Source organism: Microcebus murinus, chromosome 4 (genome assembly GCF_040939455.1).
Source record: "Microcebus murinus isolate Inina chromosome 4, M.murinus_Inina_mat1.0, whole genome shotgun sequence".
Classification (NCBI taxonomy): domain Eukaryota; kingdom Metazoa; phylum Chordata; class Mammalia; order Primates; family Cheirogaleidae; genus Microcebus; species Microcebus murinus.
Window position 1 is genome coordinate 63,509,234 of NC_134107.1, and position 26,639 is coordinate 63,535,872.

The following is a 26,639-nucleotide window of genomic DNA, read 5'->3' on the forward strand; positions in this document are numbered from 1 at the left end:
CCAAGAAAGTATTAAACAAATATTCTGAATTACCCTCTGGTTATTTGTTCTCTCAGGAGAACAAATATAGTTGAGTAGTTTCACAGTCTCAAGGGAATTAAACAGAAAAACCCACACAAGTCTGATTCTGTCTCCATGTAAAATATGTAGCAAGGAGAAGGTAAACAGCAGTTAGCTAACAGTAGAGAGGAATATAATCAACAATGGAAGATTTATTTGACCTTCACCATCACCAAAATACCCACATTCTATTTTACCTCCTTTTACTTTTCCATCTTTTACTTTGTCCACTCCCTCCCCCCTTCACCTTTTTCCATTCTATTTATTCATAATCTCAGAGAGGAAAAATTGGAAAGAGAATGCATACAGAAATATAAAAATGCATGGCACAGAAACCTAAAATGTCTAAAATCAATATAGCATGCCATTGCCCTGTTTTATCTGCAATTTCCCTATAAAGATCATGAAAGAAAGGGAGAGTATTCACCAACTGTAAGCTCTAACCAGTGACTATCTTCTTTTCTTTTTTTTAAATCTCAAGTAAGGGCTTACAGGGAGACTATACCTTTCATGATAGATAAAAAGGAATCAAAGAATCTCTGAATTAGATAGAACCTTAATTCAACTTCCATTTTGTAAAAGAAGATTCAAAAGTTTAAAAATGTTAAGTGATAAATGTTAAGGGAAATGTCATACACAACTGGTTTTTGGCAAGATCAGCTATCAAATCCAGGTTTCTCAGCTTCTCGTATAATCTAGTCTTTCCAGTATAACAGGTTGCTCCCCTATATTTTATCCTGTAGAGCTGAAATAAAGCTATAGGATTCAGAATACTTTTTTAAAAAGTATAGTCTTTCCGAAGTATGGAATTCTGGTCATATAAAATGAAACATAGAAACTAAATCTGTCATAAGTCTCCAAAGGTTTGTGGTTTGGTAGTTTTATATTCCCTATCAAGCTATGTCTCAAATGAGGCTGCTATCATTGCTATAGGAATTGTTCTGGCACACCATTAGCCTGCATCTCATACATAAAACTAAAGCCAAAGGAAATGTACTCAGTAAGCTGCATTCTACTTTGCTGGTTGTATTAATTTCAGGATATTCCTGTTATTAACAAGCCATATATGTAGGCCTTCCACCTATCTAATAATTTCTAATTAGTCCAGTTTATGTTTCCATACTTTCTAATTGCTACAAATATGTATCTTGGTGTACACTGAACTGCTAGTATAAAAATAACCTTTCTTAAAATAAAGGGCCATTTACATTCCAGAACACCCACTAACTAGAACACCCACACTCAGCCCTGAGAAAGGTTTCATTTTAGCAACTATTTGATCAGTAGGAAAGGACATTATTAGCTCAGACTGTTTATAAACAGTCTGCTTTCCTGCTGTGCAGTCTGAGAAAGAGAGAAAGAACAAGGAAAGAAGCAAGAAAAGGAGGCCTGGAGTCTCTTACATAAGAAGGTGTGGATAGGGCAAAAGAAAAAGTGAATAAACAATGCTGCCTTATTTTTTTTTCAGGAGGGAAATACAATGTAAAGTTGCAAAAAGGTAAATTTGCTCTGAAATGTGAAGGGGTCACAGAAAATATACCACATATTTTCTTCACTATTACTCAAAAAATATTAATTTTGGCTTTTCATTGTCAGACTAGGGCTATAAAGATGGATAAGATACATACATTAAATATCCTCTCATCCCATTTTCCAGCCCCTTCCTTGAGAAGGGAAACCTACGCTCCAGAGTTAAGTTTCCAAACCACTTATCTGCCCCAAAGGCCTTAAATAGTACTAAACATAATAGGTACTCAAAAAAAAAAAAAAAATACTTAAAAAACAAAACTACACTTAGCATCTTGAATCCTATCAAACTTCTTTCAACAAAAGTTAGCTCCTTATCTCCTCCACCTCCAAACACAAAAATTTAATCCCAATCAAAAATTACTAAAAGAACATATTTTCTTTCAGTTGCTACATAGGAAAAGCAAGTTATTGATAAGTGGAACAGAAGGGCTTGGTCATCCTTGACCTCTGGCTGTGCTGCTTAAGGATAAACCATTGTAAGGCATATCCATATAAAGTTCACCAACTGGTTACTATCCAAAAATTACCCCAAAGAGATTTATATTATTTTTTGAGATCAAAGTATCTTCCAAAGTCAACAATGCCATGGAATACTTCCTTCAAGGATGGTAACCATAAATCTCTAATTCCAACAAATACCCATTCTCTTAAATAATTAAATGGCATTTGTCCTAAAGAGTATAAGCTTGAAAAGCTTTCCAGTGTTTGTGAAGCTGGCATCTTCTTTTCATTTATGACTATTTAATTGAATTCTAATGCCCAGACTAACAACATGAAATTCACATTTTTTTTAAAAAAGGAAAATCTACAGTTCTACTTTAATTAACAATGGAAACTGTTCATAGAAAAAATATTATAAAACTCTCCATATTAAAAGTTTGAAGGTCTCTAACAGAGGTGAACTAGCTAACATAACTATTTCTGGGAAAATACAAGCCAAGAATAAAGCTAATAAAAACAAAAAAATGTACCCTGGTACCACTATGCATAAACAACCTTCTAAATGTAACCAGAATCCAACCATATTTTGGGATCTACCACTTCAACTCTGGTCTAAACCACTGTCTGCCTACCTAGATTATATTATTAGACTTTTAACTGGTTTCTTTTCTTCTGAACTTCCCCAAACAAATCATTCTCCATTCTACAGACAGGATTAAAATCTCATTAAAATATGTGATTTACATTATCCCTTTACTTAGAACTCTCTGAAGACTTCCCATCTTATTCAAAGTTCTTATAATGGCCTACAAAGTCCTTTATCTCAGGTTCCTAGTGGGAATGTTTCTGGTTGTCACAACTGAGGAGAGATACTCGAATTTAGTGGGTACTCTCCAAGTTTCAAATATCCCATGGAACATTCATGTTAGTGAATTAGGTTTATTTTATTCTTTTAATATACTCTGAATTTTCCAGAATGCATCCTCCATGTAAATCAAGGGAAAGCTGTTCTCCCTTTGGTATAGAACTCTATCAAGAATTAGGCTGGGCGCGGTGACTCACACCTGTAATCCTAGAACTCTGGGAGGCCAAGGCGGGCGGACTCCTTGAGGTCAGGAGTTCGAAACCAGCCTGAGCAAGAGCGAGACCCCCGTCTCTACTAAAAACAGAAACAAATTAATTGTCCAATTAAAAATATACAGAAAAATTAGCTGGGCATGGTGGCACATGCCTGTAGTCCCAGCTGCTCGGGAAGCTGAGGCAGAAGGATCGCTTGAGCCTAGGAGTTTGAGGTTGCTGTGAGCTAGGCTGATGCCACAGCACTCTAGCCAGGCCAACAGAGTGAGACTCTGTCTCAAAAAAAAAAAAAAAAAAAAAGAATTAGTCACCATTCCACAAAATCTCATCACCAATAGCAAACTGTTCGTATTATCTGAGTCACCAATAACACACCTGTGTAAGTCCTAATTTATAGCTGCCAAAGTCAGCAGCTCTATATATTTCTATATAAAGGCTACTTATATTCTTCTAGACCACAGCATTTATATAATAAAATGTACTAATTGTATTACTTTCATTTTATTTCTTCTTTATATTAAGTTGGAAGCATTTCGTTTTTTAAATGCAGTACATAAAAAGTTTATATTATCTATATTTCATTTAGGGAGAGAAAAGGAGTTATTACAACACTTTTTTTTTAAGCGTTACACCTCATAAAATTGAACATCACTGCCATATATAATCTGTACCTACTCCAATCCCTATAACTGTCTGACTTCAAATACCACTATTCTTCCCCTCTTTTGCTATGCCCTCTCCATCCCGGCTTTCACGGCTGTTTCTTGAAAACCTTAGTCCACTCTAGCCACAGAGCCTTTGTACTTGCTGTTCCTTCTGACTGGAATGTTCTTCCCATCCATTGTACTTTTGTTTTAACATCTTCTCAGTAAGGTTTTCCCTGTCTGCCCAATTTACACTAGACTCACTCTCTCTCTCTCTAACCTCTTTTACCCAGTTTAATTTTCTCCACAGTACTATTCACTATCTGTTCTGATTATCTATTGCTGAGAAATGAATCATCCTAAAACTTAGTGGCTTAAAGCCATAACCAATTGCTATCTTTCACAATTCTGTGGGTTGCCTGGGTTTAGCTGGCTGATCTTGCAAGGGGTCTCTTATATGGTTACAGTCAAATGGCTGCTGAGACTGGAATCTTCTGAAGGCTCAATTCAGCTATCAATAGATACACAAGATGACTTCTTTAACCACAAATCTGGTGCCTTAGCTGGAATGGCTCAAACAACTGGGGGTTAGCTAGGCATCTGTCTTACTAAATACAGCCTTCCCATGTATCTAGTTTGAGCTAACTCAAAGCATGGTGGTCTCATGGAAGCCAGTTTTCTTATATAGACACTGGCTTCCCCCCAGAGCTCACATTCCAAAAGATAAAAGGCATAAGCTGTGAAATTTCTACCTAGCCAAGGAAATTTCATTTCTACCACATTCTATTGGTTACACAGAACCCAAACTAAGTGTGGACGGGAACAACAGAAGGGTGCAAATACTGGCAAGCACAGTGTACTTGGGAACTATCTTTGGAGACAGTAATATACTCCCTATTTTCTTTTATATTTTATTTGTCTCTCCTTCTATAAGGATATACATTCAACAAGGAAAAAGACTTCTGTGTACTTTGTTCACCACTTTATCTCCAGCACATGTTATGCACTCAATTTATATTAACTAGAAAAAAAGAACTAATTATTGCATTCAGTAAATGATATGCATCAATAATTCACTATATCTGTTTGCTTCTCACTATGGGCCACTCCCTTCCTCAAACTCCTACCAATTTGACTTTCTGAAAGGGACCTGTATGAATATGGGTAATTTTGGAAGCAGAAAATGAGAGACTAAGTTGGGGACAAAAATCAAAGACAGAAGTATCAAAAAGGATCCCATACTGTTTACTTTGTCCTGTGTACATCTTTGATAAATATAGCATCTAGTTTTCTTTGCCAGAAAACTCTCCTAGAGCACTCATAAAAAGTGAATCACAATCTGACATAATAATTCTGTATAACTTATCCTGTATAATTATCCATATAAAAGGTAAAAAACCAATTAAACATTTAATTATTCTATCTATAATTTCATGTGTCAGCTTTATCTTCTGGGTAAAGAATGACTGTATATTTCTTGAGAACCAACTCCTTTTAATTTAAAAAATAATTTTAATTCAAAATTCTCAACATAGGACCCAATACTAATCTGTGCATACTAGCATACTCCAGAAAAAAAAAATTAATTAGCCAAAGAATTCTCCATCAGTAAAAGAATACGTTAAATACATGAAAATACATGTACTGATATACTGGAACAGCGTGCACCTTTAAAAGAATGAAGTAGGTTACTGGAAGGAGCAATAAGAGGTACTGATAAATGAAAAAAGGTATCTAATATTGTGAATAGTAAGCTACCATTTGTGTAATAAATAAATATATGAAAAGATATGTATATTCTTATAGTATAAGCATACAATACCTCTGGATGAACACATAAGAAACAGATAACAGTGACTGCCTACCAGAAGGAGAACTAGCTTAGTTGGGAGTCAGGGGTGGAAGGGAAGCTGACTTTTTATTTTATGTTCTTCCTTAACTTTTGAATTGTGTACCTTATACATATATTATCCTTTTTGCTTTTTAAGAAATACACGCATAGGATCAAAAATTCAAAGAATACAGAAGAGTAAAGCCCATGCCATGCCTAGGAGCAAACTTTATTCAGAGTCTCTTCTATCTTCCTAGATAAGTCCTAGGGTCAGGTATTTTTCACATGCAGAAACTGGACCTCCATAACAGAAACAGATACACTCAACAGGAAAGAAAATAATCTTCAGGCTGAAAGTTCTGCAAAGCTAAAATAGCCCTTAGAAAACATTAATGAACAAGCATTTAAGTGATCCAGGTAGAGAATATAGCTCTTCCCTGAAAGGAATTTACAGTCTATACTGGCAAACAAAACAAATGTGCAAGAAACCATTAAAGAACTGAATGTTAAAACAAGCTATAGCAACTGAATAAAACAGGAGTTGGAGAAAGGGAAGTATTAAATTTAGCTGAAAAAAAGTCGTTTTGAGAAGAGGTTTGACCTGGGTTAGCCCAACACTAAAAAGTTTAAAAGAAAATAGGTAAGAGTAATTAAAAAATGAAAACATCAAACAGAACCAAAATGATGTGTGCCTTAATAAATAACTTAGCCATAAAAATTTACAAGTTTCCAAATTCCTGAGGTCCAGTAACTTCTTGTTACCCTTTCTAGAACACACAAGAGTTTGGAAAAGAAATATGCTGTTAGCCTGCTCCTGTACACAAAGTTTTCCTTATTTTTGATTAGAAATTTTGAAGTTTTCATATATGTCATTTATTCTTACAACCTATAGAGTCATTCACATTTTACCAATGAAGAAATTAAGGACCATAGTGGTAAAAAGTAGTCCAAAAGTGACTAGCCTTTTTCCTCTCTCATTTCTGGGATGACATTGTAGGGAGCTCCTTAGACCTATTCTTCAGGAAAACTGATGAAAGATATATTAATATAGTAACATTTTAATTTAAAAAACCCAACCATTTAAAGTCTCTAGAAATAGTCCTAAGTGTATATACCAAATGAGGAAACACCTATTAGAAAATCTACTAAAACTTGGTAAGGAAAAGGAAAGTCTGTAGTGTTTGAACCTGAGCCCACTCCTTCTTCCCCCTCCCCCCACAGCACAGCATGACAGAAACTCAGTTCCAGATGGATACAGCCAAGAACACAGGGCTCTAGCAGGAGGGGCAGCATGCCAACATTTCTCATCTCTCTCACAGCTACCTGCTGCTGAAGCTAAGTTCTGGGCAAGTGTGGCTGACCAGTGGAGTCTCCCTTTTTTGGCCCAGTCTCCACTAGTGGAATGGAGGCTCCTTTGGACATGACAAGGCTGAGAATGCTAGAGCCCTGACTACTCTTGCCCCAGCTTATGGGGTGTGTATTTCACGCCAGGAAAGGCAAGCCAAGGAGACCTGTGGCTACTGCCACTTGCTCCATTGAACACTCAGTTCCTAAATCAAGATGTCACTTAAAGAGAACCATCCATTGTCCCTGCATTCAGCACTAGAGCCCTGGCTCCAAAATTTTGACTGGGCAGAGAAGCAGGCCATAAAACAGAGTTCCAAATCTCTCCTGAAAGGAACTGACTTCATTTGCAACAGAGTATGAAAAAGTTCAAACTGAAGGGTACTCTTGAAAATGAAATAGGGGTGGTTGTGGTGAAAAGCAATTGAAGATTGACAGATTCACTGGACATAAAGGTTGAACTGTAGATGTGCTAGTATGCTGGAAAGAAACTGGAAAACAGAGCTAGGAAGAGCCCTCTTCAGGTCAGAACAAATCTCAAACAATGACTTTGGAAACTATCCCAATAAAGGAGTATGAATTTAGTTGGTCTGTGATTACTGGAGCTTAAGAGCTGGATATGAATGGGGAAGAGACAGCCAAAGAAAGCCCTGTCAAAACCAGTGCCACACCTGGGTTATTGTGGGCCTTCTCAAGTCTCTGCCCCCTGAGTGGCAACATCAGAGGCTTCACACTGCTCGGGGTTGGGGGAGAGATAGATTTGTTTCTAGAATACATAAAAGAACTATAACTAACTCTACTAACTCTAACAACAACAAAAAAATGATCCAATTAAAAATGCACAAAAGACTTAGACCCTTCTTCAAAGGTCAATAAATGCATGAAAAGATGCTCAACATCCTTAGTCATGTTAAATAAAAATTACGGGAGGTTACTGTTTCAGATTAAGCTTCTGCACTCAGCCTCAACAGACCAGACTAAATAAAAACTAAAATCCAGTCACTCATACTAAAGTTACAAGTCACGAAACTGAAACTGAGTTGTTATCTGATCTTCCAAACCAAATGGAGTTACTCATGCTACTAAGATCTTTTACCTGACCTTCCAAGAAATCAAGAGATAACCGCCAAACCCCCAAACAGATCACTTTTAGCAAGCATGATAAGGAAGGTCCCTTTGCTTTAACCTTACAAGAAAAGTAACTCTGAAAACACAAATCCATTTCTTGTTTTCTGTTTTTGCTCACCTTAGCTCTTTCTGTCTATAAAACCAACCTCCTCTATAGAATAAGGTGTTGCTTGATTCTAGAATGGCAAATAAAAGTTAATTAAGATCTTTAAACTAAATTTGTTATAATTTTGTCTTATGACAGTCCCAACCTACAATTCTTACCATAATCTCTTTTATCTTTTCAGAGACAAACTAGCTGTTCCAAAATCATAAAGATCAAACATAATCTGGGGAACTCAGCAATGGCCTTAAGACAAAGAGGAAAAAGTATACAAACAAGGAATACTGTAAGTAACATCAAGACTGAATGAAAAGCATGCTCCTTTGTCAACTGCCAACTCACCAACTTTACAAGCTAGAACCTCAACTACATCTTTATATCCCTCATAACATTTAGCATAACATCTTGAACACAGATGGTATCAAATGCCTACTAAATAACAAATGAATGCCTTCAACGCAACTTCTTAAAATGTATTCAGGCTTTTGTACTGGTAAGAGATGGGCCGGAGAGAGCGCCGTAACCGTTGAAGCTTACTGCAGGGTCTGGCAGCTCACAGGAAATGGAGATCTAGCCCTGAAGATAAGGAAACTGAGGCACAGAATGGCAGCTCACAGGAAATGGAGATCTAGCCCCGAAGATAAGGAAACTGAGGCACAGAAAGTTTAAGTGATTTGCCCAAGTCTTCACAGCTTTTTTTAATCATAAGGCTGAGAAAATCACAAAGAACATGTCAGTGAATAAGCAAGCTCTAGATTCAGATAGTACTACAGATGTGGGAGATATTACGGATACTGAAGAAGAACTTGTTAAAAAATGTGAAGAAATATGGAAAGATATGGAAGAATATCAGAATAAATTATCACTTATTGGAACCAAGACACTCACTGATTCAAACGCTCAGCTATCATTGTTAATTATGCAAGTGAAAAGTTTGACTGCTGAACTCAGACAATGGGAAAAAGAAACCCCTGAGATAATTCCCCTGACTGAAGATGTTTTGGTAACCTTAGCAAAAGAAGAGTTCCAAAAATTGAGACACGATCTTGAAATGGTACTATCTACTATTCAGTCAAAGAATGAAAAGTTAAAGGAAAACTTGGAAAGGGAGCAACAATGGTTGGATGAACAGCAACAAATAATGGAATCTCTTAATGTACTATACAATGAATTGAAAAATAAGGTCATGCCATTTTCTGAGTCAAGAATCTTTAATGAACTGAAAACTAAAATGCTTAATATAAGAGAATATAAGAAGAAACTCTTGATTACCTTGGGTGAGTTTCTGGAAGACCACTTTCCTCTGCCTGATGGAAATGTGAAAAAGAAAAAGAAAAACATTCAAGAGCCAACTGCACAGCTGATAACACTTCATGAAATGTTAGAGATTCTTATAGATTATTTGATGTTCCACATGATCCGTATGTCAAAATTAGTGATTCCTTTTGGCCACCTTATATTGAGCTGCTGCTACGTAATGGAATTGCCTTGAGACATCCAGAAGATCCAACTCGAATAAGATTAGAAGCTTTCCATCAGTAAAATTATGATCTCTTTTTCACACAGCAAAGGATATTGTAATTCAAGAATAATGGAAACACAGCATTATTTGGATAAAGAACATTATTTGAAAATTAAGCACACAGTCCCTCTTCCTTTTATCTTTAAATGATACATGTTGCCATCTGTTACTCATTTTTAAATAGTCATTTCTTAGTCAGTGCTTTGGTGTTTTAAATTGTATGGACAAGAATGCAAGTAAATAATATTCTAGACATAAGACATTTAATGTACCTTACCTCATGCAATATTCTTTGGAAAAATTTTTGTTAATTTATGATATTACTAATGTAATATATTTCTTTTTAAGTTTATAACAGTATCTTTCATGCATTTTGAGTTCTATTTGGTACTTTATATTTTAAGAATTATAGTGGAAAGGTCATTTAATTTGAAGATAGTTTTCAAATTGAAGTAATATCTCATGGAGAAGGCATAATTTTTAAATATTTAGCAAATTTGTTTCATATGTACTGCCTTATTTCTAGATTTGTGAAAAATTGGGATAAAAACTAATGGATAAAGCTAGCATGAAAATTATATTTTAATTTGTATTATATACCAAGTGACATTATATATTATTCATTCTTGATTCTGTTAATTATTAGCAACAAAATTGTGTTCATGATGTTTTGTTAATGCTTTGAATTTTCCATAAATAAAATTCTCTCTAAAAGTAAAAAAAAAAAAAAAAAATGTATTCAGTAGTCCCTAAACCTTAACAAATATCCAAAGTCTTAAAGCAGGTAACAGAAAGGAGGGAAAGGAAAACAAAATGATAGGGCACGCATTCACTTCTCAACAGACTATTAGAAGTGCATGTTCTTACTGTGCTTTTTCAAGGTGACCTCTTAAAGCTGCCCTCAAATCTGAGCGTATACTGGGCAACCTTATCTTTAAATATAGTACTTACTGACACTTCAATACTCCCAGAGAATAAAAGGGCACCATTAAAAGAAGCAGGAATTTAAATATGAAAGCCCAACTCCTCCTAAAAGGGGGTGCCAAGATTTAAATCTTTTTGCCTCTATGGGCAGCCAGGAGGAAATTAACACAACAAATCTTGGAAGTATAGAAGTGTGTGAGGTGGGAATAAGAAGGAGTACTGTTTTCAAAGGACAGAGGGTTGACATGGGCAGAAGTCTTAGTTGTTGAACTTTAAAAAGTAACAAAGACAGCAGGTCATATTAACGCAAAAACCAGACAGCACAGATTAGCTAAAACCTGATCTTGACCCTAACTATAGGAACCTAGGATCAATGAATTCAAAAGCACCTCTTTATAGTACTCTGCATAGGCAAGTCTAATTGCACCATATAAAATTCCTCTCCTTGGCTCTGAAATAATATAGTATGAACATAGAACACTTATTCTATGAACATAGAACATTTGTTCAGCTTCAGAAATATATTTTTTCCTCTTCTTATTTATTCATACTTATCTGGTAACTTATCTTGGGTTGTTTAGAGGCCAAAATATGCACAATGTAATCACTCAGAGCCCCTTGTGGGATTTCCCAGTAGCAATCCAGTTATTTCCAAATTTATCATTATATAAGTTTGTTAAAAGTTTTTTTAGTTGTTTAATTTGGGTCTCTTTAATACTTCCTATTTGTAAAACCTCCTTTAACTTATACCTTTCCTTCCCAGTCATTTATTTTTTAATATTCAGTGGTTTAGATTAAGGGGTTATGAAATGTATTTACAGTGGGTAAGTCTTCACTTCAACATTCAGAAGAATGTTAAGGTACAAAGAAAAAATAAATACCTAAAAGAGAAGGTTTTTTTAGAATTTACATATTTTTATTTTGTCATTTGCAGCCTTCTTTGAACTCATATAAACAGATGCTAACACTCCCACTTTAAACGTTCAACAAGGCGTTTTTATTCTGCTTTTACAGAAGGCTAATCATCACCAAGATTTCTACAAGTTATGTATGAAGAAAGATAGCATCTGATTATTATTCTGAATAATGACTTGAATATATCAGGACAACTTCTTCCAGTGAATACTTTGCTCAATAATATCAAGAGGTGCCATCACTATTAAGAGCCAGAAAGTACTGAACCAGAGAAAGCAGTTATATACAGGTCATGTCATTGGATAGACTCAACCAAATGTATAAACAAGAGTTTTGACTTCTTAGGGATAAAGAAATCAGTAAACAAATAAAAGAAACATAAAAGCACCACCATTTATCAACATACAACTCTCTCTGTCCATTATTACACAAATGGCCGATGATTTTAAACAGCTGTTAAACTGGTAAATGAAAGGCTTGAACTGCCTATAAGTAAAAAAAAAACAAAACCTGGTAGCTCTTTTTTTTCCTTTAATTATCTGCAATAACGGCAGGCTAACAATGCCTGGCTCAACATATGATTTATAGACAAAGAATTAAACTAAAGAGTCTTCCTGGTGCGTACAGACATAAATCATTTCTTATGAAGATGTACTTTTAAAAAAGAAAATGATATTCATGTGTATACTTTTCTATTTATCTTTTAAAATATGACTTACATATTTAAAAATACTAACTGGGGGTTGAATTTTCACAAAAAACAACTTTAAATCCTTACTAATTTCTTCACAATTCTCTAGTTCAGCAGTCTCCAACCTTTATGACACCAGGGACTGGTTTCATGGAAAACAATTTTTCCACAGACTAAGGGTGGGGAGTAGGAGGGGGATGGTATGTGAGTGGAGGGTGGGGGGAGGATACTTTGGGGATGATTCAAGCACATTACATTTATTGTGCAGTCAAACCTCTTTGCTAATGATAATCTGCATTTGCAGCTCCACCTCAGATCATCAGGCAGTAGATTCTCATAAGGAGTGCAACCTAGATCCCTTGCATCCACAGTTTACAGTAGAGTTCACACTCCTGTGAGACTCTGACATTAGACAGAGCTTATGTGGTGATGCGAACAATGGGGAGAGGCTGTAAATACAGATGATGCTTCACTTGCTCACCTCCTGCTGTGTGGCCAGGTTCCTAATAGGCCATGGACTGGTATTGGTCCTGGCCTGTGGGTTGGGGACTACAGTTCTAGTTCACCAACTCACAATGACTTAAAAAAACCAAACACCGGGCGCAGTGGCTCACACCTGTAATCCTAGCACTCTGGGAGGTTAAGGTGAGAAGACTGCTTGAGCTTAGGAGTTTGAGGTTACAGTGAGCTATGATGATGCAACTGTACTCTAGCTGGGGCCATAGAGCGAGACTCTGTCTCAAAAAAGAAAAAGAAAAATAAATGGAATACTAAATTAAAAATCCACTCTTTTCTATCATAGTATAAGTAATACGACTGATAGGACAGGAAATCAGAGCAATCTGAATTTTCTATATATTTTTCAAGAATTATCATCGACAATTTCAGGTGCTACCCATGGTCTCCTATCCACACTACTCTTAATAAATTTAAAGCAAACCCTCAGATGAAAAATATGAAACAGCAATATATCCTTCAAAATAGGAAGCACAACTTACTTCAACTTGAAAAAGTTCTCCAGCCCCCTCACAGTCATTGGATGTGATTATTGGGGTATGAATATGCACAAAGCCACTGTCCTGAAAGAAAAAGAGAAGCCACTCTTAGGATATTTGCATATGAAACAATTCCAAGAACACACACGTTTTCATATTATTAAAATGTCACACCTAGAGAATGCCATATCGAAACCATCCTTGATACCCTAAATATAAAACTATTGAAAGATCAGTTGAGTGTTTTACTATGCACAGCAGCACAAAGAATTTTAAATCAGGAAAAGACTCAAACATTACTCCAACTTCTTCATTTCAAAAGTAAGGAAGTTGAGGCCCAGGGAGATTCAGTGACTTTCCAAAAGTCACACAACTAACTAGTCAGTGGCTGAGCCAGGACTGGAACCTAGGTCTTCATGCTCTCTAGTGCTATTTCCTCTTCCCATTTTTCTGACATACAGGTGGTGATTTAACAAATATACACACAGCAGTGCACTCTCTCTTACTCAAGGCTAATGCATTATGATGTTGCCTACATTGCTAGGGAAATACAAGGTGATCAATATAAATTTATCTTGCAATGAGACTTCAATTGTAATGAACCACAAAAAGGAGAAAAATTGGGCTGACAAACAGGGACTGAATAAATAAACAGCAAAAAAGGGGATAAATGATTTTTAGGAAGTCACTATCACTAAAATGATGGCACAATGCGTTCCATATGGCGCAGGTAGTATACTTCCTTTGCCTGAAGTAATTCTGAGCAGCAACAAACCTCTCCATTATTAAGGTGCCCAACTGCAGCCCTTTTGATTAGAAGTCTGAGACTATTTCCATTAGTGAACCACAAAAGCTGTTGCTAGTAGTATTGAAATGATCCAGCAACTTTCATTTTATGTTTCTTTCATTTTGACTATGGATGTAAGCAAAACGTTACATGAAGTATAGATGCGGCAGGGTGGGAGCAGAGGTAGCTAAAAGTGAATTTACAATAGAAAAGCAGAATAATATATGTTTAATGTAAAATTTTGGTCTTGAAATCAATACAATAAATTTATATGTACACATCTCTGCCAAGTTTGGTGGAATATAAAATGTCTCCGTGCATTACCAGGGGTTTCCCAAATATGACCCTTCCCGAATTTGAGTATGCTGGCCACAATACAAAGTACTCAGTCAACAGCTTGCCTTATGATGTGCATTGATTAAATATTCAATCTATAATTTAAGAGTCTCAGAAAGTATTCAGATATATACTAAATCTCAGAGCAATATGCCCAAAGGTGCTGCACAGAGCACATTATAGAGAACCAATGAAATGTAATCAATAACATTACTACATAAAATTTTTATCTCTTAGGAGCCAAGAATTATGGACATGAATCATTTATTCCACATGAATGTAGGCAACTATGAGCATGAGTGCAGTAAACAAAGAAAGGAAGTGAAAAATCCAAAGGAAATGAGGGTGGGGAATGGGAGTGGGAGAGGGAGGATAAAAATGTAATGGCTAAACATAATCGCCAAAGTTAGAACTGGTCGAATGCCACAAGAAACAGCACTGTAAATCTTATGAAAATAACTGTATGAGATTTTTTAAAAAAGAAAATACACAGGCAGTGGGAATTATTTTTAATACTTAACTAATGCTAAAACTTTCAAGAAGGGTTAGCAGCTTTTTAAGCTTTAATGCTGCTAGCAAGGCTTATCAAAGTCCATATCATAACCAAAAGCTATAAAGTAGAGAGTACAAAGGAAGAATAATACATCAGTGCAAAGTCCAAAAAAGTGAAAGTGGGTAGGGAAGTAAAAAGATGAAAAGGAAAGTAAATAGTAAGGAGTGCTGGAATACTGTCAGTACCTGCCTCAAATGGATTTCCAGTGTCACATACTTATACCATCCCACAGCAAAGGGTTTCTAATGGGTTTCTAATTAGAGAAATGAAGGTCAGAGAAGAGGCCAAAAATAAAAATAAACACTTTCACCCCATTTTTCAGATTCTATCCACTGCCTCCAAATATCTAAATATTTTGATACACATTCTAGAACTAAATAATTTATAAGGCTCTGAGTATCCCAAAATTATAAAATTCACATACTAAGGCCCACAATGGACTATATTTTCTTTTCTCTTAAAACCGAAATAACTATCATTATTTAATCAGAATCAACAAAAAAATGGAGCTTGAGCGGAATTGCTAGCCACAAGCACGCCATTGGCAACAAAAGTGATAGCAAGAGATTTAAAAAATCCATAAAAAGCCAACAGAGGAACTCAAAGGCACAGCAGTCTGTGGCCATTCAACACAAGGGTAAAGACTATTCCACACATGCAGGCTTTGAAAACACAGCCATATAGAGAACAAGCCCTGATAACTCAGAGGAAGAACCTTGACTCCTTTAGAAAGGGCAAAATCTTTCCTTTGGCTCAAAGAAGGAAGACATGAAAGTATGTAATCCATTTGAGGAACACGTCCACTAGAATTTAGAAAAAACTGTAGCCAAAAGAGAAAATTCCTCAGTTATTTAAGAAACTTGACTTTTCTAAACGACTCATTCCTTGAGGATTCGTGATAGCCAGTTTTAGCACATAGCAAGTATGTCCATTTTGTGAGCAAACCAGGTTATACATAAAACATTTTTGATGCTCAAACCAAGAAATAACTCTAGATCCTTAAAGTATCCTAACTTAAAGTACTGTTTGAGTTTCTATTTTCCCCCCATATTTCTATACTTTTATTGATGGATTTGAAATTTATGAGAATTTAGTACTTCAAGTCTTAACATCTTTTAGGGAATCTAAAGTAACAAATTATAGAAATAGTACCAAATACTAGATACCATATAACTATTACTTCACATGTCCTATAGTATTTCAGTGATTTCTTTAAACAATTCAATCCTAAATATCACACATAAAAGTAAATGAGGTATCAGGATTATATTTTCCAGGATTTTAAGTATTTATTTATTTATTTTTAAGAGATGGAATGTCGCTCTATCGCCCAGGCTGGAGTGCAATGGCCCAATCATAGCTCACTACAGCCTTGAACTTCTGGGTTCCAGAATGCTCCCAATCATAGCATCTTGATTAGCTGGGATTACAACCACTGAGCCCTGGGGCCCAGCTCCAGGGCTTTACAATTAAAAAGTAAATTTATAGCACTCGAAAGGTGTCTACCCTTGGAACTATCACCAACAGCACTAAAATTCAAGTTATTTCCAACCACTTATTTTGTTTTTTGAGACAGAGTCTTGCTCTGTCACCCGAGGTACAGTGCAGTGGTGTCATTGTAGCTCACTGGAACCTCCACTCCTGAGCTCAAGTAATCCTTCCAACTCAGCCTCCCAGAGTGTTAGGACTATAGGCATAAGCCACTGTGTCAGGCCCATTTTCAACCACTTAAATGTTTTTTTAAATTTTACTTTATTTTGCTTATTTTTCCTATTTAAATTTTTTCTATTTTGTTCTCTTATTTTTAATTGTTTACATACCTGTAAAATCTTCAAGTAATAAAGAAATGTATAAAGTAGGTAAAGTTCACTTGTCAAAAGATCGCCAATACTACCACCTAGTGGTCAAAAATCTATAAAACTGTTTCAGAATTAAAGTAGGTCCACTTTATTAGCTGTTGAAGCCATATGGCAAAATATATATACATATATTTTTAGATCTGAACTAATTTTATGTTTGTGTAGTTCAAGCACTACTGAAAAGCCACATGGAAGTTGCATAAGAAAGTTTATGAGAGCATATATAAAAGGACCCTTTCAAACTATAATGGAATGACATTGTATAATGTGATTTATTTTCCTTTGTTTAATTAAAAGTACATGCCTTAGAGCCATAATATTCTTTGGCTATTTCACCAGAAATTAACTCTGAAAAGAGCTCTTCAAAGAGAATTTGTATGAATTTGGATATAACCCAAGGGAAGGCTATGTATGGCTTCTGCAAATTAGCTGGATCTGGAGAATAGCACAAGAAGAGCTCCAAAACTACATGGAATGACACTGAAATTTATCTGCTTGCATTTAATTCCTTGCCTTTAGGGCCCTCCCATCAACAAGGAGGAGGGTCCCTTCACCTTGGCCACTTGTCAACCACATTAAACTGTGGCCCTCCCAGGTAAATGGTTGAAAACAAAGCTAAATGAGACAAATGCCTTTTTGTCATTAGATAAACCTACTTGATCAACACAAACTCCTTCTTAAAATTAGTGCTTACTTTATACAAAATATATATTTATGACCAAGATGGAGAAACAGAGACCAGTTTTACCCTCCCACCTAAAACAACCAAAAAGGCAAAAATAACAATAAAAAGCAAACCATGTGAACAATAGTTTTCAAGATACTGGATATCAGGCAATAAAAGCTGCCTCCCTCTGGGAGATGGCAAATGAACATGTCCCTACCAGGAGCCCAGCTTACTACTTTGAGATCTTCCAGGCCCCAGCACAAGGAAGGGGAAATGAGGCAGAACCTTGCTGACTCCCTGAGGTGAGAAGGTGCAGCTAAGAGTCTGAGGAGACCAAAGTGGCTAGAATTCATTGGACAGAATATCAGACAGGAGAGAGCTGCACAGAGAGAGAGCTGTAGAGGGACACCCTGGATTATGAGGTAGATCAGCGCATGCATGTGAGAAAACTATCTAATGCTAGGGAAAGAATCATCTAAAAAGATTAAATCATGCCCAGTACTCAAATACTCACTGGAAACAGGACCTGTTCCCACAAACTGAAAAAGCTCATAATTCACAAGGCACTAGGTTGGATACTAAGAAAGGCCTTGCCTCACTAGTGGGAAATAATTAATACTAGATTGAGCACTGCTCCACACCTGTCTAACAAAATCACAGAAGCAACACCCCAAAGGATCAGTTTTCAAGTAGTATAGCTGCACACCAGAACAAAGCTCAAGAAACTTTATAAATATACAGCACCCAGCAAAAATTCACAATGTCTGGCACCCGAAGATTAGCAGGCATGTGAAGAGGCAGGTTTGAAACCATAACCTATAAAGAAGAGACTAATGAATCAATCAAAAATGATCCATAAATGATAGACATGTTAGAATTAGAAGACATAAAAACAGTTTTTAAACACTTATTAAAAATGTATTCCATGTTCAAAAAGCAGACATAAAAGATATTAAAAAAACAGCCCAAATTGAACATCTAGATATGAAATGCATAATGTGTGAGACAGAAAATACACTGAATGGGATTAAAAGCAAATTAGGCACTGAAGAAAAGATCAGTAAACCTGAAGACATAGCAATAGAAATGATCCTAAAGAAACCCACACAGAAAAAAGAATTAAAAAAAAAAATAAAAGAACATCATTAAGCTACACGGTATCATCAAGTGGCCTAATATATGGATAATATGGGTTCCCAAGAGGGAGGTAACAGAAAAAAATTTTGAAGAAATAATGGCTAAAAATACTAGATGAAAATTATAAAACCACAGATCTGAGAAATTCAACAAACCTCAAACACGAGAATCATAAAGAAAACTATACAAAGGCACATTATAAATAAATTGCTAAAAAACAGCAATAAAATCTTAAAATCAGCCAAAGAAAAATGATATGTACAGAAGAACAAAGATAAGGATGACATAAGATTTCTCACTGGAAGCAATGCAAATGGGAAGATAGCAGAGCGGCAATTTTAAAGTACTTAAAGGAAAAAACTTGTCAACCTAGAATTCTCTATCTAGGAAAAATATCTTTCAAAACTGAAGGTGAAATAAAGACATTTTCATACATACAAAAGCTGAAAGAATGTACCACCAGTAGATCTGCATCACAAGAAATATTAAAGCAAGTCCTTCAGGCAGGAAGAAAATTACATCAGTTGGAAACCAAGATATATACAAAGAAATGAAGAGCCCAGAAATAGTAACTACATAGGTAAATATATATAAGATCATTTTCTTATTGTTTAAATCTCCTTAAAAAAATTGCTTGACCAAAAATAGTAACAATGAATTATGGGATTTATAACAGGTAAAAGTAAAATGCATAGCAACTATAGTATAAAGGATGAGAGGAAAGAAAGACGACATTACAAGAAAAAGGTGAATTGCTTGATATGTACCATAGCCATTTTAAAATAAATGAATCCAGTGTAAGGACCATCCATAAAAAAAGACAAGGAAATTGGTGACAAAACTCATACTTTTTGAGAAATACAAAATGAGTGTTGAGGCGGGAGGATCACTTGAGGCCAGGAGCTGAGAGAATAGCCTAGGCAATAAAGCAAGACCTTTACTATAAAAAAAAGTTTTAAAATTAGCTGGATGGGGTGGTGTGTGACTGAAGTCCCAGCTACTCAGGAGGCTGAGGCAGGAGGATTGCTTGTGCCCAGGAGTCCGACACCACAGCAAGCTATGATCGAGCCACTGCGCTTCAGCCTGGGCAACAGGGTGAGACCCAGTCTCCAAAAGAAAAAAAACCAAAAAAACCCTCCAAAATAAACCCAAAATATGTGCTAATCAATGTTATTGGTAATGCTTCCAATCAACAGTAGGCTATTAGTTAAGTTTCGAGGGAGGCAAAAGTTATAGTTGGATCTTCAACTGTGTAGGGGGTCGGTACCCCTAACCTCCATGTTGTGCAAGAGTCAATTGTAGTTTAAAAGTAAAAGGACGAGAAAAGATACACCACACTAACACTAACCAAAAGAAAGCTCTAGTGGCAATAATATCAGACAATGTAGATGTGACAGCAAAGAATATTAATAGAAATAAAAAAGATTGATAAAATTGATATACCTTTAACCAGACGGATCAGAAAAAAGAGAAGACAAATGTTATTTTCAGGAATGAGATGATATTACCACAGATTCTACAGATATTAAAATAATAAGGGGATATTATGAAAAACTTTATGGCAATAAATTTAACAACTTAAAATAAACAAAATGGATCAATTCATTGAAAGACAGACTACCAAAGTTCACTCAAGAAGAAACAGATAACCTATATACTTGCATATTTATTGAAAAAATTAAAATTACAGTTAAACCTCCTCTACAAATTTTTAATTGCACACTCAGATGGATTCACTAGTGAATTCCACCTCACATTTAAGAAAGAAACAAACGTTTTCCATCTCAAAAGACACAGAAAAAATATTTTACAAAACCCAATATTCACTCCTGATAAAACTCTTAGCAAACAAGCAATAGGAGGGAATTTCCTTCAATCAGATAAAGGGCATCTATGAAAATCTATAGCTAACATCAAATAACTGGCCAGAAAGACCAAACCAATGATAAGTGTAACATGGATGAATCTCAAAATAATTATGCTGAGTGAAAGAAGCCAGACAAAAGAGTACATATTGAATGATTTCATTTACAGAAAATTCTAGAAAATGCAAGCTATTAAGCAGATCATGGTTGCAAAGAGACACAAAGAGAGAGAGAAGGGATAATCAAGGGTCAAGGGGGAATTTCTGGTATCTTACCTTAAAGAAAGAATGAATAGCAGCTGTAGCTTCACTGCGAACCCTCAGTATAGAACCCAGGACATTAGTCCTACACCTAAGGTGAGGATACTGTCTCAGGTACTCCAGAGGATGCCTCTCTTTATATTTGATAGGGAAAGCCTGCCAATAAATGGAAAAACAAATTAGAAACTAAAAAAGATACAGTTTAATAAAATCTGTTTCTAAGGCATTTCTTAAGTAGTGCTTTAGAACAAAACTAAGATACTTTCCTTCTATGCTTAACTAATTACAGTCCACATTATTTCTACCAGGTAAGTAGAATGGTGGGGTGGAATCAGAGATATACAATTGAATCCAGCTCTACTACTTATTAGCCAAGGACTTGGACTTGGCTTCTGAATGACTTATAGTTTATAAAATATGACAAATAATTCTTAGCTCTGGAGGTTAAATTCAGATTATTGAAACTAGATTCAGTATAACTGCATTAGGATTTGAATTCATTACTTTTTTTCCCTACATGGAAAAAAACTGAGTGTTAAAGTTATTATAATAGAGAAGCTTTATTAAAATAAGTAATGTTAAAATGGATATATTTAAAAACCGGAGATAACTGAAACATTAGAATTGCATGTGTTTTTATCATTTAGTGTTTAAGATGTTTTTAGTAGATTTTTTTTTTAAGTCTCAGTTGGAGTCTCAGGGTTCTTAGCCCTTGTTTTTCATTTGGGGTTGGAGGGAGCAAGGGAGAAAACTGATTTGGGAAACTATGTGAAATAAGACTTTCAAAAAAGTTTGGAAAGGAGGACCTAGTGACATGAAAGTTAAATGGGTAAGGAGGGTGTGCACAGAACCCTAGAAGAAAACTAAGTCAGTGACTGGCCTCAGCACAATACAGGCGGCCAAAAGAGCAGATAGGAATCAAATCAGCAGTGTCTTGGGGGAGAATAGGATTCCAGAACCTTAAAACTGATGATGGAGGCTGGAATCCTAGCACTCTGGGAGGCCATGGCGGGAGGATCCCTTGAGCTCAGGAGTTCGAGACCAGCCTGAGCAAAAGCAAGACCCTGTCTCTACTAAAAATAGAAAAATAAGTTGGGCATGGTGGCATGTGCCTGTAGTCCCAACTACTCGGGAGGCTGAGGTAGGATCACTTGAGCCCAGGAGTTTGAGATTGCTGTGAACTAGGTTGACATCATGGCACTCCACTCAGTGAAACAGAGTAAGACTTTGTCTCAAAAAAAAAAAAAAAAGTACTGATGATGAACTGTATTTGATATTTATGGTTCAAGATTTAGTGAAAATTATTTGAGAAAGATTATTATAATCCAAACACTACTATTTAATACAGGATAATGTGAAGAAAAGGGAGTTAAACACAACTAAAGTCAAGAAAACTGATAGGAGAAAAGAGCTTTGTATATGAAAAAGGAAGGATATATAGGAATGATAAGGATTTGGCCATACTGAAAAGGAATCTTTGGTTATTTGGTGAATAGGAAAAGAATATCTTTAATTACAAATGGGTTCTGGGTTAGTGTTGTATAAACATCCCTCCCCTACCCCCACCCTAGCTTTCTTTCATTAATCCTTGAACTTAGGTTAAATATAGTTTGAAAAGCTATTAATAATATATTCATAGTGCCTTACAGATTGAATGTTTTTTTTCAATTATTTCTGCCAAGAACTGGATTTGGATGAATGCTCTTGATATGTGTATAGGAATGAATTGAATTTGCTTCTAGTCCCCAAATTGGGTTTTTAACTAGTCTAAAATCTCAGTGGCATTTTTGTCATATTTTGCCAAATGAAGAACCGTTAGTTCTTGGAGAGGGAAAAACATGATGGATTTAACTAGTTTAACACATAGATGCCACACTAGGAAAAAAAATATTTCCCTGGGGTCATGGTGTTTTATTACAAAAATAGAATAAAACTTCAAAAACAAAACGATCCTTTCTAATTGAATGAAAAATTTATTTTTTATTGTTTTCTGTGCATGAGTTATATACAACTTGAATAATATTAATAGTTCACAGGGCTCAAGGTAAAGAGACGTGTGAGTTACAAATGCTTCCCAAGGCTCCAGGCTCAAAACTATCCTGAGTTAAATACAACTCACATGGCAGTTAATGTGTTAAAAATTCACTCCTTTAATCCTTCCATTTAAATTTCTTATTTATGATTATCCAGTGTAGACTTTGCTTTGGGGCCATAGGGAGTATTTTAAAGATTTTAATGCTATTGTTTGTTGTTGATTTTTTTAAGCCCTTCATTAATTTTGCTTTCTTTGGCTACCTTTGTTTCTTTTCATTTAGTTGGCTTTGTGGTATTTATCCTTCTAGAGGATGGTTCACTTTCCCTTTGTTCTTGGATAGCTTCACAAGTTGTTTTTTGGGAAGGGATACTAGTGGGGCAACAAAAATGATAATTGCTTAAGGTGAAACTGTTATACCACACCAAATAAACACATTACTGGAATTACTGATGTTCTTTTTAGAAACTTGTCCCAGGATACGTTTTAATTTTCCTAGAGACAAGGTCTTGCTATGTTGCCCAGGCTAGATTCAAACTCTTGGGCTCAGTGATCCTCCTACCTTACCCCCCAAGTATCTTGACCTAGAATATTAATGTGGCAATAAGATGTCATTTGAGCAGTGCAGCTGTAGATAAATTAAACCCACACACCAACTAATCTATGTACTATGCAGACCTGGGGCCTACTCTCACAGAACTGACGCTCTGGTGAAGGCCATGGACAGACTGTAATTAACACCCTGTTTGACAAATTGCCCTCATGTAGGAAGTACAGGGCACCTTTGGTACATATAAGGGAGTGACTGTCCCAAGATTTTGAGGGTCATAAAAAGTTTTCTGCAGGAGACCTTCCATAAAGTTATAACTGTGGCAGTTATGCTTACTGCTGAAGTCTCCGAAAGTAGGGAGGCAACTAACTGGGTAAAGTGGGGCTTGAGTATTCACTCTTCAATGTAGCTTCATTCAGAAAACTTCAGTTTTCCCCTCTGGTTTTTTGTTTTGCTTTTTTTTAAAAGACAAAAGATTTATGTGTTTTGCTTTTGTTTAAATCGTAAAGTATTCTTTCAGGTCCGTACCGGAAGCTGATACACCCCATTCCTGTAAAGACCTGAAGAACTCTTCTTTCAAGTACTCGTGAAAAGACAGATGAGTTATACTGGACCTTCTTTGGTAGTAAGGTCAAAGAAAACTTTTCTTCCATAAGAAAAACATTTCCTCCCTTATATAACTCCTTTCACTCCCTCAGTTTTCCATTAGTGGCTGAAGCTATCTTTGGTACTTCAAAACTCTTACAAAAAATTGCCAGTCAGGGAGATACTTCTCCAGATCTATTTGATAGGCAGGCTCCCTTACCTCTTGATAGTTTCCTACTCAATGCTGTGCATAATCAGATTTATTTTTCCTAGTGGTTTATTTATTTATATTTTAGATACAGAATCTCATTGTTGCCCAGACAAGAGGGCAGTGGTGTGATCATAGCTCACTGCAACCTCCAACTCCTGGACTTCAAGCCATCCTTCCACCTCAGCCTCCCAAGTAGCTGGGATGGCAGGCACGCACCACAACATCTGGCTAATTATTTTTATTTTTTGTAGAGACAAGGTCTCACTGTGTTGCCCACTCTTGGCCTTAAGTGATCCTCCTGCCCCAACCTCTGAAAGTGCGGGGATTATAGGCCTGAGACACTGTGCCTGTGCCCTGCCTAGCAACATTCAAAAAATTCTAATTCTGGCAATTGGCTATTTACTATAAACAAATATATATTCTGTGTAAGTCTTTATAACAATGGAAATAAAATGGACTCAAGAGCAGGCTTTTAAGTTTACTTCTGATGGATTTTCAGAGTCAATATTACAAGTAGATCTTTATGAAAACTGGTATAATGGCATGTTATGTTTGATAGATAGCAAGATAATCACTAAAATAGGTGGCTTTTAAGGTAAAACTTTACCTTACATTTTAGTTAAACTCATATTGTGTTATGTTTACCAAGGCCTTAACTGGAATAACAGTACAGTGGTTTTCAAACATTAATTTGCTTAAGAATCACCTCAAGAGATTGTTAAAACAAATTTGCCTTTCTAAGGAGCTAACAGCAGTATTGGTGACACCAACATTGCTGGCTATACTGTTTTAGTCCTTTTATAGTTACTGGATATATAAACTACGGAACAAAAGATTATGCAGATTCTTACACATGGGTATGCACAAATGAATCAAGGGGTATTTTGAATGGTTTAAAGTTATTTTCAGACTTATTAGGCTTTGCATTGATAAGGTTACCAGAAGCTTGGACCGAATGTTCCAGGGGCACTCCTATATTTTTGTTCCCTCAGTATGTAATAACTTCACCAGAAATTTGGATGGCCTATTCTTCACTTTTTAAGTCTTTCCTTATATAATGGGATATATTATCCCATTTTGCTTCCCAGCTTTATTTTTGTCAATAGCACTGAATCACCATATTATGTTTATGGGTTACATACTATGTTTACTCAGTTATTTGTGTCTCCCTAAGCTAGAATAGAATATAAGTTCCAAGAGGGCAGGAACTTGTTTACTGCTGTATCCCCAGTGTTTAATGCTTGACATTTAGTATGTAATCAACAAGTACCGATTTAATGAAGAATAGCAACATCTGCCTTTACCTCCATGAGTGAGTATAGATTCTAAAATATTCACCAGGATAAAGCACATTTTCTGGTCCATTTATGCACTGTTTTACAGAGATAAAGGCTGGATGTAGCTTGTGGCTATTACAGATGCTTCCCCAAGTATGGCTGATACACTTGTTCCATTGTTGATAAAGACGTGAATCTGATACATAGAAAAGAAATTAACAACTAGCACTCCTAGATCAGTTAGGGCCCCAGCAAGAAACAGTTCATTGCAGATGGCTCAACTGAAGTATCTTTTAAGAAAGGGTCTACTTGGAGTTATGTTGGTGGTTCAAAGAGAATAAATACAGGGTAGCAAGACATCCAGGGGAAGCAGGGGCTGCTACCACCCCTAGGACTAGAGGAGTAAAAGGAAGAAATGATGTGGGTGGAGTGGAGGAGGGGTCATTTGGTTGGAATGGTAGTTATGGAGATGGAGCATTTAAGAAGGGAGAGTGGAAGAAAGACCTCTCTTTTCTCCCATTCTCTAATTTCTAGTATCGTCTAGTATCTTTCAGTCTAACTTGAAGCCAGCTGGTAGTGCAGTCCTGTAGAAAAGAAGCTGAGAGAAGGGTAAGTGGCGATCAGCACATCAAATCTGTGATTCTTTTTTTTTTAGATTTGTGTGTGTAGGAAAAAGCTAGGTTTTAAGAAAAGTAAGTGGATTTAAAGAAAAGCATTAAACTATAGTACAAGTAAAAATCATGGCTAAAGTTTGGGAAACACTGGGAAAATAGTTCTATAAGCAGCACTGTATTTGGCACAGTCCAAAACAGTCACTTTAAGATTTCTTTTCTGATTTATTTTAGAATGCTTTCATTATATCTTTTTTTTCTTTTTGAGACAGAGTCTCACTCTGTCATCTTGCCTAGAGTGCAGCGGTATCATCATATTAATATAACTTTGCCTCTTATCCTCTGTGGAGCAGGCTCAACTGGATCATTCCATTAATCTTGCAGTTAAGTGACCCTGCATTTTAAAGACTTGAACTTTTTTGGTGTACTTTATAGCTGCAGTCCCCAAGCCCCAGGTCCCCAACCCACACGTTACCCCTACCACCATCCACCCTACACAGCAGCTCCCCTCCCCATCACTCAGAGCATCACTGCCTGAGCTCTGCCTACTCCTCCCATCCCCAGTGGAAAAACTGTCTTCCATAAAACCAGTCCATGGTGCCAAAAAGGCTGGGGTTGCTGAGCTAAGTTACTTTCACTGAGGCTCAAATGTTATTTATGAAGTTTGCATTCATTAGCTGTCAATTACTTCTTTCAAACAGAGA

At 36.0% G+C, this 26,639-nt stretch overlaps 1 protein-coding gene and 1 pseudogene across 4 annotated transcripts in view; one reads left to right on the forward strand and one right to left on the reverse strand.

Annotated features, from left to right (window-relative positions):
- Nucleotides 1-26,639, reverse strand: part of NARS2 (asparaginyl-tRNA synthetase 2, mitochondrial) — a 127,430-nt gene that overhangs the window by 91,324 nt on the left and 9,467 nt on the right. For all 4 annotated transcript variants that reach the window (XM_012744523.2, XM_076002345.1, XM_076002344.1 and 1 more), the window contains exons 4-5: nt 20,685-20,825; nt 13,209-13,289 (exon numbers count right to left, since the gene is read on the reverse strand). In XM_012744523.2, coding sequence (XP_012599977.2) covers nt 13,209-13,289; nt 20,685-20,825 — 222 coding nt within the window. The remainder of the gene's footprint in view (nt 1-13,208; nt 13,290-20,684; nt 20,826-26,639) is intronic.
- LOC142870621 (centromere protein K pseudogene) lies at nt 8,804-9,700 on the forward strand (annotated as a pseudogene).